This window comes from Paralichthys olivaceus, chromosome 24, assembly GCF_024713975.1.
Source record: "Paralichthys olivaceus isolate ysfri-2021 chromosome 24, ASM2471397v2, whole genome shotgun sequence".
Classification (NCBI taxonomy): Eukaryota; Metazoa; Chordata; class Actinopteri; order Pleuronectiformes; family Paralichthyidae; genus Paralichthys; species Paralichthys olivaceus.
The window spans coordinates 14,170,243-14,181,681 of NC_091116.1; the positions used below are offsets into that span (position 1 = coordinate 14,170,243).

At 48.6% G+C, this 11,439-nt stretch overlaps 1 protein-coding gene across 9 annotated transcripts in view; it reads left to right on the top strand.

The window, feature by feature from the left end:
- Positions 1-11,439, top strand: part of agap1 (ArfGAP with GTPase domain, ankyrin repeat and PH domain 1) — an 85,221-nt gene that overhangs the window by 43,780 nt on the left and 30,002 nt on the right. For all 9 annotated transcript variants that reach the window (XM_069521247.1, XM_069521248.1, XM_069521249.1 and 6 more), the window contains 3 exons: positions 116-271; positions 855-947; positions 10,196-10,300. In XM_069521247.1, coding sequence (XP_069377348.1) covers positions 116-271; positions 855-947; positions 10,196-10,300 — 354 coding nt within the window. The remainder of the gene's footprint in view (positions 1-115; positions 272-854; positions 948-10,195; positions 10,301-11,439) is intronic.

Genomic DNA, 11,439 nt, shown 5'->3' on the forward strand with positions numbered 1-11,439 from the left:
AAACAAAGAGCTTGTGTGACGCCATTTTGAATTGACAGACTTTTATTGTGACATGGGATGATTCAAACATCCTGTTTGTTTGTTGATGAAGCTCGTATCCTCTCTCTCTGTGCAGACCAGTAACGGCGGCGGCAGCCTGAGCGACTACTCGTCGTCGGTGCCGTCGACGCCCAGCACGAGTCAGAAGGAGCTCCGCATCGACGTCCCACAGACCACCAACACGCCGACGCCCGTCAGGAAGCAGTCGAAACGCAGATCCAACCTCTTCACCGTGAGTCCACGCCACGTGCACCTGAACGTCTGAAGGTTAAACCAAGACGAAGGAATGAATCCCTGATCCAGATCCTGATCCAGATCCAGATCCAGATCCTGATCCAGATCCAGATCCTGAAATCACACAATGTGAACAAAACAATCAGGAGAATCTCAGTCCAAGATCCAGAAACAGATCATGATCCTGATTCTAATCCTGAACCAGATCCTATTACTGATCCCAATTTAGATCCAGATTCTGAAACTGATCCTGATTCGTACTTTTTTACTGAATCACTTTGTGGACAAAACACTGAGACTCTTCACGAGACAGAGTGACGCTGACTCTGGTTCCATTGATTGACTGATTGATTGATTGGTTGGTTGGTTAATTGATTGATTGATTGATTGGTTAATTGGTTAATTGATTTATTGATGTAGTTAAATCCAGTTTGAAGTTTTTTTCATTTAAAAACATTAAAGTCACAAACAAACACAAATAATCAATGAATTGAAAACACGATCAGCTGATTGACAGTGAGACGTTGATGATGATGATGATGATGATGATGATGAAGGTCTGTGTTTGATCTGATCCACAGTCCAGGAAGGCGAACGAGACGGACAAGGACAAGAAAGGCCTGGAGGCTCGAGCGGACAGCATCGGCAGCGGGCGAGCCATCCCCATCAAACAGGTGAGCGAGCCACTTCCTGTCCGCCCGCTCGCTCGCTCGCTCTCTCTCTGCGTGTTTGATGCCTCGGCCTTGATTAACAGTGAAATCACACACTTGACATCAATTAGAGCGAGGGGCTCTCCCGGGTCCTCCAACCACATCATTAGGAGACGAGAGAGGGAAGGGATTTCACTGTCACTCCCTCCGTCGCTCTTTTCTCCTCTTCTTCTTCTCTCTCTCTTTACTCCGCCGCCTCCCGACCCTCTGTTCGTCCACTTCACGTCTCACTTCACGTCCTCTTCTCTCTTTCAAAGCTGCTTCCTCTCCGCTCGTCTTCTTCTTCACCAGCGCTTTGATCGCAGCGTTGGCGACGGCGTTTTAGAGGAGTAAAGGAAGAAGAGGGATGAAGGGGAGGGCGAGCAAAGAGAGGGAGCCACACACACACACACACACACACACACACACTCACACACTCCTGCTGCGATGGCGAGCACCTGAATTGGCTCCTAATCTGCTGGAAACAAGCTCCGCTCATGTTGGAGCAGCGGCGGGTGAGGGAGGGGGCAGGAGAGTGGGGGGGGGTGAGGGGATGGGGGGGCAAATCAGGCAATTAGTGAGCGCTAATCGTCGCCTCTTGTGTCGACGCCGCAGCCTCGTTTGTAAACTGTTAATGAACAAATCGCATCTGTGATTAGAGGCCACCTCGCCAGGAGAGAGTGGGCGAGAGACACAGAGACACAGTGACAGCAAACAGGGGAGAGAGAGGGAGGCGTGTGCTGCTGTCGGTGTTTGGACTCTTCGGTTAAGAAATGTTCTCACACAGCAGAGCCGATGCTAATTGCCGCTGAACGCCATCGCGTGTAAATCGCTGACGGCTTCAGACGCGCTTCCTCTTCTTCTGTGGTGTTAATGCAGCGGTGCAGCTCAGCGGGCGGAGCTTCCGTTAGTTCACCCAGAGGAACAGGAAGCGTCGTCGTTAGGTGGTTCATCATTTCAAATCATTTCAAAAAGAAGATTACAACCTCTCATCATGTTGGACTGTAGAGTCTCACGCTGCGTCTCCGTCCACGGACGTCCTCTCTGAACGTCTCCAACTTTGAGTTCTGATGTCGTGAACTCTTTGATTCTTCACTCGTGAAAACACACACGCACGTGAGAGTGACAGGAAGAGGAGGAGTCAAGTCATTTATGATACAAGGAGATAATATCACAAACATCACGAGTTCCACTTCAAATACAATCATTAAAAAAACCTGCTGAACACAGTCCTGATAATAAAGACTACACACTCACACACACACACACACACACACACACTCACACACACACACACACACACACACACACTGAGGAGCAGAATAAAGCAGAAGCGGCAGCGCTGTGAGGCACAGCCTCCTCCTGTTGTATCTGTTGGAAGTGGATGTTAATTGATTTGATGGTTCCCTGTGGTCGCTCTCGCCTCGTCTCTCTGTCGACTCCTCAGCGACGACGACGGCTCAGCTCACCGCAGACCTGCTGCCTAATTACACAGTGTGTGTGTGTGTGTGTGTGTGTTTTACAAAGACTGTATGTGGGTTAAAGAAGAGATTACACTTCACATTCAAGGTTCAACTACCTTTTCCCCATTAACGCTCCATTTACACTCTCCTGTGTGTGTGTGTGTGTGTGTGTGTGTGTGTGTGTGTGTGTGTGTGTGTGTGTGTGTGAGGATCAGAATGTCTCTCCTCAGGTTGTCCTCTGGTGAAACTCCTCCCCCTACATGTTTAGAATCAGTTCAATGTAAATGAGTGGAGTTTAATATTAATGGTTGACTCACTAATGAGTGTTAATCAGCTCACAGCGTGTTTTTAAAATGAGCTCACTCTGTCCAACACAATCACTTTAACACTGAGTCCATGTTGAGATGAGACTCTTGTGTCTCTCTCTCTCACACACACACACTCACACACAGATGTTGTGTAGTTGTGTTTGTGTAATTATATCAGTTGTAAAACAACAAACTCAACACATGATCAAAAAGTGATCCAGTTTCCGGACTCGTGTTCAGGAGTCGCCGCCCTCGGCCACAAACATCCTCGTCAACCTGTCGTCGTTAACGCCCATTAGCAGCGTACCTCGGAGGAAGGAGGCGGCCGGGACGCTGAACTAACGCAGTCCGACATGTGCCACAGAGATTAGCGGCATCGCGTCCCTCGTCACCACGCACCAGTGTAGAGCAACACGTCCTGGAGACAGTAGAGCTGCAACACGTCCACGGATCCTAAAGCTTCCTGTCGTCGTCAGATATAAACACGAAGATTAGAATATGAACCAAAGACTAATTAGTTTTTAATGGAGGCTCTGGGCTTCTTCTTCCTGTCTCATACCTGCGTGTGTGTGTGTGTCTGTGTGTGTGTGTGTGTGTGTGTGTGAGTGTGAGTGTGTGTCTAACCCACTTGTTGGCTCGTCACTCGTCCTGATCTCATTACAGCGTCTCTCTCACTGTGACTCTCGGCCTCTCGAGGTGACGGCGGTTCACTTCTTCTTCTTGTGTAGGAACGCCTTCGTCCGGCGCTCATTAAAACCCAGGACGACTGTGATGAGAACGAGGAGGAGAGTGTGTGTGTGTGTGTGTGTGTGTGTGTGTGTGGATCAGATCATTGATGAGCTCTGATCACATTAGGTTTAATTTGGATGTTGAGTTCAATGAACAAAGTGAAACCTGCTTCAAACTTTGATTCATTTTAAAACTGCTTGATGAGACTCTGGACTGGTGCGTTCAGGTTCAGTGTCGTAGACTCTGTAAAAAGAGCTTTCATGAAGCGGCTCAGGTCATGTTTGTTACTCTGAGTTTATCTCCACCACCTGAAACAGGAAACACACGTGGAGTCGAGGCTGAAACTTCCTGCTGAGACTCTGCGCTCCTCTTCCTCTCTCCTCCTCTTCTTCCTCCTCTTCTTCGTCTTGTGGCGGATGCGTCCAGCTTTGTTTACAGAGGCTGTTGACGACGCAGGGCTCCTCCGACATCTGCTCCACGCCGCTAATTATCCGCTAATTACCGGAGAGAGAGGCAGAGGCTCTCCTGTGTCTCCGTCAGGCGGCTGACCGAGGCACTTTGAAAACCAACAGTCTAACAAATTAATTTCCTCCGACACGGCCGCTGGGACCACACACACACACACACACACACACACACACACACACACACCAGAGAGGTTTGAATTGTTCTTCTAAACCTTTATTTACTCAGAGAACAGGGACAGACGGACGCTGGGTGGTGTTGACCTCTCAGCCGCTCAGTGAAGGTCAAGAGAACGAGAGTCCTCAACACGTCTGAAGACGTCAGAGTCAGTTTCTTTATTAGACCAGTGAAGCTGAGACGAGTGTTTCGTTTCTTTAACACGACTTTGGTCTGATGTGGTCAGAGTAAAGTAAAGACCCAGTTTCTATAAGAAGAGTTAGATTTTCACTTCCCAACAGCTTTAAAATAAACTCAACTTTCTTCACTTGGTCGTAAAATGTTCAGCAGAAGAGAAAATAGAAAACCGGACGTGTGTTCAGACGGCGGCCGCCTCTCGTCAGGTTGAACTTAGTGGGAACAGACCCTGGATCTGTTTATCCAGATGTGATCCCAACGTCCCGTGAGAATAAGAGTGAGCTACTGAAAACTCACGGGACTCGAACAGCAAGGAAACGTGTCCGACGCTCTCCTCCCTACTTTTCACCTGAGTTTCAACTGTTCAACAAGAAAAGTGAAACACTTGCTGTGGATGTCGAAGTCGTGTCTGTTCCGTCGTCTCCTCGCCGTCTCTGCTGCCGCTGAGTGTTAATGGAGTGTCTGACCTGAGACCTGTCGACCTCCTGCTGTAATGGGACATTTAGTGTCTTCGCTCTGACTCGCTCTGACTCTAACACTAGTCTTAAGGCTGCGGACGTCCTCTTCTTCCTGTGAGGAGCTGATTAGTGTCGTGGTTGTAATTGCCTCTCGCGGGGCTGGGTGGTTTTGACAAGTCTACTCGTCCCCCCTCGGCGGCGGGCGTTTTGTAAGGAGTTAAATTGGATGGTTAATTCGGGTGTTATTTACCCTGTAATTCATTAGTGTCGCTCCGCCATTGGCAGCGGGCAGGCTGTAATTTCACGCTTCGCAATAAAAGATGTCTCATAATCTGCTTCATTTAGCAGCCAAAGAATTTAATGAAATTAACTGCAGCCCTAATTAAGACGGTGAATATTAAAGACCTGCTATCAAGGCTTTAACGAGGGTGACACGATCCGCCTTCCGCCGGATTGGAAAAATATCATTTCCCTGGGAAAGGTTGTCGCCGCTCGGAGCCATTTTGGCCATGATGACATTTTTGTCATGCACACTAACCCCTGGAAATGAGATTTTTCGGTGTTGGAGTGGGGGGAGGGGGGAGGGGGGGATGTGTCGGAGGGTTGTCTCTCCCTTTTTAGTTTGAGAAATAATTAAAACAACGAACACACGCGTCAATCAAAGAGCATTTTTAGATTGTGCTCATTACGCCTCAGCGCCGCGGTCTCCACGGAGCGCTGTGCGCTTGTTGTTTGGAGCGGGGGTGTGACTGCGAGGAAGTGTCCCTGTGGTCACTTTGTTGTTTCACGTGTGTGTGTGTGTGTGTGTGTGTTTGTGATGATAAACCGGACAAAGCGAGCGGCGCTGACCCGAGCGTCTCACTGCGGCAGACGAGTGTTGTTTCCTTCACTTCCTGTCTCTGGGCGCCGAGCGATGGCTGAGGTGTTTTATCCACTAATGAATTGAGACTGCTGAAGTAAGGTTTGGATAATTGAGTTTCTAATTAATTACCCAGAACTCTTATCAGATAAATCAGCTCCTCTTCAACCCCCCTCTTCTTCTGTGGTGTTTTATTTGATCTGGTCGGCGTCCTGCTCCCCTGGGCCTGCCCTTCGCCGTCCTTGCCTCATCAACGCCGACCTTGTCCCTGAGACTGAAGCTGCCGAGGTTCTTGATGTTTGGTTTCTGTTGTGTTTACCTCCACTGACGAATTTGAGTTTCCTTGTGACTTCACACGAAAACTCTCGGGGATAAAGTTCAGTCTAAAGTTTGATTCGTGTTTGGGACACATTTCTATAAACGTGTTTCCTGTTGATGAACTGATCCAGGATCTGCTGTCAGACGTCTTTTAACTTCAGAATCACAAACTATATAAAGTGAATCCTGGATTTGATGAACGAAGTCGTGCGGTGGGAGAATCCTTGTTTGTAAAGTGAGTTCAACCACTGGAGGGTTCTTCAAACTGTGTTTGAAACTATTTTTATCGTAGTTTGTTGAACGCGATCTGATTCCTGCTCTTCTTCTTCATTGGGTTTATTGGCGGGTGGTCCCGCCGCCCTCTGCTGCGTACGATTCCTGTGGAGATAATTCCTTATTGCCTGTGATCTTCCGATGTTTACCTGCGGCGGTCGCTCCTCTTTGTGTTTCCGTGTTTTTGTTTCCTCGCCAACGATCGTGACCACGACTCGATGCAAACCTCCCTCCTCTGTCTGCGAGCATGATGGATGGCCTGCGTCTCGCTGCTCAGGCTGGATCAGATGGCCGCCACGATAGCGGAGGGATCGTCCGGCTTCTCGCTCGCTCGCCGTCACCCCCCCCCCGCCCCGCTGTCTGCAGGGGGTGACACCTCTAATTTAACCTCCTGCTCTCAGGGGACGTTAAAGAACAAAAGGGCCGAGGCTCGGCTGAGATCATCCTGTTTTCTGGAGGGTCCGTCTGCAGATATCTCCCCCCCCCCCCCATCTCCTCCATGATCCGCTGTCAGGGTGTTGAAGAGGCCGCGGGAGAGTCCATTGTCTGAGGGAAATAGGGGTGATGGGTGATTAGAGTCCGTTTCAATAGACCAGCAACAAAGTCTCCGTCAGACGGATCCACACAAAGAGAGTTCTTCTGGAAGAGACTTTGATTCCAGGATTTATTTCTTCACCTGTCGTCTGAAAAGAGAAACGTCGAACATTTCAAACCTCAAATCATTTTCTGCGTCTCGATGATTCAACATGTTTCATGCGGAGCCCTCGGGTTCGAGCCCCTCGACATGTTCACATGCGTCGTCTAACGAATGACCTCATCTCGTCTCCCTGCAGCCGCGACCTTTTCTTAACGATACTTCACGAGTGAAGAGGAAGTGTGTCCGCAGGAGTTTCCACAAGCCCTCAACTTCCTCCTTCACTTCCTCCAGTCGCTTCTTTTCCATATATTCTTCCTTTCCTCCTTCTTCTCTTTCCTTTCTTTCTATGCTCCCTTGCTTCCTCCATTTCTTGCATCCTTTCTTACTCCCTTCCATCCCTCCTCCCTTCCTTGCTTCCTTCCTTTCTGAATTTGTTTCCTTCCTTGCTTTGTTCTTTTGCTTCCTTTGCATCCTTTCTCCCTTGCTTCCTTCCTCCCTTCCCGCCTCCCTTCTTCCCTCCCTCCTTGCTTCTTGCCTCCCTTCTTCCCTCCCTCCTTGCTTCTTTCCTTCCTTCCTTCCCTTGCTTCCTCTCCTCTGGAGCACAACACGGCCTTTTCCCGATTCTTAGTTTTGTCGTTAAGAGAAGAAGAAGTCGTGAACCTCACTGACGCCCTTGGACGTTTTCGGATGCCTAACAAATGACTTCATCTCCTCGCACCCCCTCGAGCTAGCGACCTTTTCCGAAGCACTACCCACGATCCTTCAGCGGGGCGGAGAAGTGCCTGGGTACAGCAGAGGAGTATATGCGAGGATGTATTTATCTCTCCACATCTATTTTCCCATGAGGAGACCTTGTGAGCTGTCATGGCTGCCGCCCCCCACCCCCCGCCCCTCACCCCCCGCTGAAGGTAAAATAAGAGGCGACGTGTGTCCCGCCGCCCGGGGAGGTGAATAATGGAAGATATTACCCATCAGGAGGGCTTCGACGCGGCGTTCAATTAGCCTCTCCCTCGTGCAAACTGATCACTTGTCAGGGTCGGGATGGATGAGCGGAATTAACCCGCTGACGTCTCGCTCCCAAAAATCACGTTCGGACGGAGAAGGGGAAGAAATATTGGTTCAGACCTGCAGAGATCGACGCCCGACTTCCTGTTCCCTCGTCTCTGCTTCACTTTTACTTCCATCGCCTCCTTTCGCCTGTTTAAGTCGATTTTATTCAAATTTTCCCAAAGTCGTCCAGACAGAATCACTGAAAGAGGAGAATTGTGAATGAGGGATGTTTTCTCTCAGGATCAGGAAATAAAACACATTTCTACTGATCTCAGGTCAGGACGGGATCAGGTCCTCAGAACATCACGTGAATGATTCGTCTTCAGTTCAAGTTTATTCAAATGTGTCATCGTTGAAATCAGCGTCTTGATTGACGACAGTCGATCAGACGTAAACACTCGACCTCCGCAAACATGTTGCCGCTCACTAACAGGCAGTAACGGACCGTCAGCTGGTCCGACAGCTGCACGGCTGCCGGCAGCTTTAACTTCAGAGCAGCAGGAAGCTCGTCAGCACACACACACACACACACACACTCACACACACACACACACCTCATCTTGAGCTGCAGTAAAACTCTTCAGTGACGATTCATCTTCAGGTTGAACACATCAGGTCACGAGCTCTTCGCCTCCTTCCTCTCTCTAACACACAGTTTTATAAAATTTGGATGCAACAGAAATGAAAATATAAAAGTCTGTTAGTGTTAAAGTGATTTATCTGTTTGATTGATTACAAATATTGATTAGTGGGAAAATATCATCCTGCATGAACTGGAGGTCGTCGTTCACTCGTTTATTAAAGAGAGAGAACACGACAACACAGTGTCACATTTTATTTAATCTTAGATTTTAACACAGTTTGTAAATGTTTGTAAAAACAGAAATATTTTACATAATGTATTGACGTTGTATTTTAGAAACATTTAAAAAGGATATATAAATTATATTTTAATTGTATTTTTAATATAAATTATATGTTAATTGTATTTTTAATATAAATTATATTTGAATTGTGTTTTAATATAAAATATTTAACAAATGTTTTATGCTGTAAAATATATTTGAAATCGTACACGTGTCAAATAATTATCACATTTTTATTACTTTAATTCCCCTCTCTGATTAAAACTCTGGTGTCCCCTGGTGTCCCCTGGTGTCCCCTGGTGTCCCTGAGTATTGAAGGGCCCCTCCTCACTTAAGATATTTCAGTCGTTCCTCTTTGTTTCACGCCGTCTCGTTCTTGACGCCACCACTGGCTTCCTCCCGCCTTCTCTGTCACTCTGCAGCGTTCCTCTGCCGTCATGTCGACGCCAATTACACCCAAACGTGCCGTCAGCGGCGGCGAGGGTCACCCCGGGCCCGCCGCCGTGTCCCAGCACCACCGACCACCTTAATGAAAGCTGAGCGGTCAGGGCGGCGCAGAGCAGGCTTCTGTCCATCAGGGGGCCCGTCCATCTCCCCCCTCCCTCCCTCCCTCCTCCCCCTTCACCACTGGACTCTATTAATATCCTCTGTCGGAGTGTTAATGTTGCCGAGGTCCAGTGAAGTGACACGCGTGGCAGCGCCGCTGTAATTGCTAATCAGTGGACAGTTTTATCCCCCCCCCCACCTCCTTCTCCCTCTTTTCTCTTTTTGATCCTTCTCTCTCTCTCTCTCTCTCTCTCGTTTCGCTCCATCTCTCCCTGACCTTCTTGCTCTCTCTCTCTTTCTCTCACCTAATGAATCCAGCTCAAATGAAGTGTGGGCGGGCGGGCGGGCGGTCGCTCGGCCTAAACGGGTCAGTCAGCCGCAGCTGATGTGCGTAGGAGAGAGAGAAGAGAAGTCAGACAATTAAATAACTGATTATTTCCCTCCGTCTTTTCTCTCTGCTTTACTTCGAGCTCCTCTCGGCTCCGCGGTGGATTCTCGAGGTGAAACTGTTGTTGTGGGGACGAGTGAACTCTCGAGTCATCGCTCTCCTGCGCTAAGTTCGTTATCGTCGCTCCACAGACTCGGTGTCATCGAGTCCGATGTGCTCAGCGACCACAGTCACAGAGAAGAAGAAGAAACACAAACAGGAAGCAGAGTGACTCGGGGTGGGGGCCTGTGTGGCCAAAAGTATGTGGACGACCCGGCACAGTTTTCAGAATAAAAGTCCCAGCAGCTGGTGGAGACCAAACACAGAGATAAAAAAAATAATCACATGACGTTCACCGACACCGGTCATGTGGTGTAAACAGGAAGTGGTCGTAGGTAGTGAGGTCACACTTCAGCTCCGTCAACATGGAGGCGATGAAGTGTGTGAGTTGTGTTAAACATGTTGTCGTTCTGTTTTCAGGGCATGTTGCTGAAGAGAAGCGGTAAATCCCTCAACAAGGAGTGGAAGAAGAAGTATGTGACGCTGTGTGACAACGGACTGCTCACCTACCACCCGAGCCTGCATGTAAGACACACACACACACACACACACACACACACACACACACACACACACACACAGTCATTACAAACCTTATTAGACTGCAGCGTTGTGCCAGGCTGCTCTGACCTCCATCTATCTCTTTATCTTCCTCCTGTGTGCATGTTTCCACAAACTGCCTGGCCATAACACACACAGACACACACACACACACACACACACACACACACTGTTGATGACTTGTGTATTAATTAGTGCTCGTCATCTGTTTGCCCACGCTGGCATTGATGATGTGAATATCAGCTGTAATGTCTCTGCTAATTGTCCCGGCTCTCTGCCCTGTTGGCACAGCACCCTGCCCCGACACAGCTTTATTATCACACACACACACACACTCACACAGACACACACTCACACACTCACACACACACACTCACACACACTCTGACGTCTTCATCAGATCCATGTCACCACAGATTTCCTCCACAGGTTTGTCCAGAACATTTAGATCATCAAACGTATTTTTCCCTGATTATCAAATTCATTCTCCTCATTAATTTTCGGAGACGTTGTCGTTCTTGTGTGAAAAGTGTATTTTGTGTGGAGCGTCTGTAAAAACACGAGAACAAACGTGTTCCTGTTGAACTCGCTGGAGGATCAACATCTGGTTCAGATAAATACAGCAGGGGTTTGAACCTGGAGGCTCAGTGGGTTGTCTCTTAAAATCCAGCATCATTTCGATCCGTCCCTCTGAGCAAGGCACTCCTGCAGCCAGGAGTTGTGCGTTTGATTCCCTGTGGAGCCGCCTCTCGCCTGAGACGTCTCCTCACTTTGAAGTGCACACGTCCGTCAGCGATTAGAGCAGCTGATGCAGTAAATTAGTGTTAAAACTCATCACTTAACACATCAACACACACTCGAGTACAAACACACACAAACCCCCTCCAGCACCAAAACGCCAGGTTTTCCTGAGCGGCGTGCATCTGCAGCTCGGGCGTCAATTAGCGTGTTTGCGGAGGCTAATCGAATGAAACTCAATCAGCGCCACTAATTGCCCGACTATGTGCAAAGAAATCACATTAATGCCGCTAATTAAGTGGATGGCAATAGATGCCACCTAATTGGCAAGAAAAGTCTCGTCTACAGAGAAGTCGACGACGATC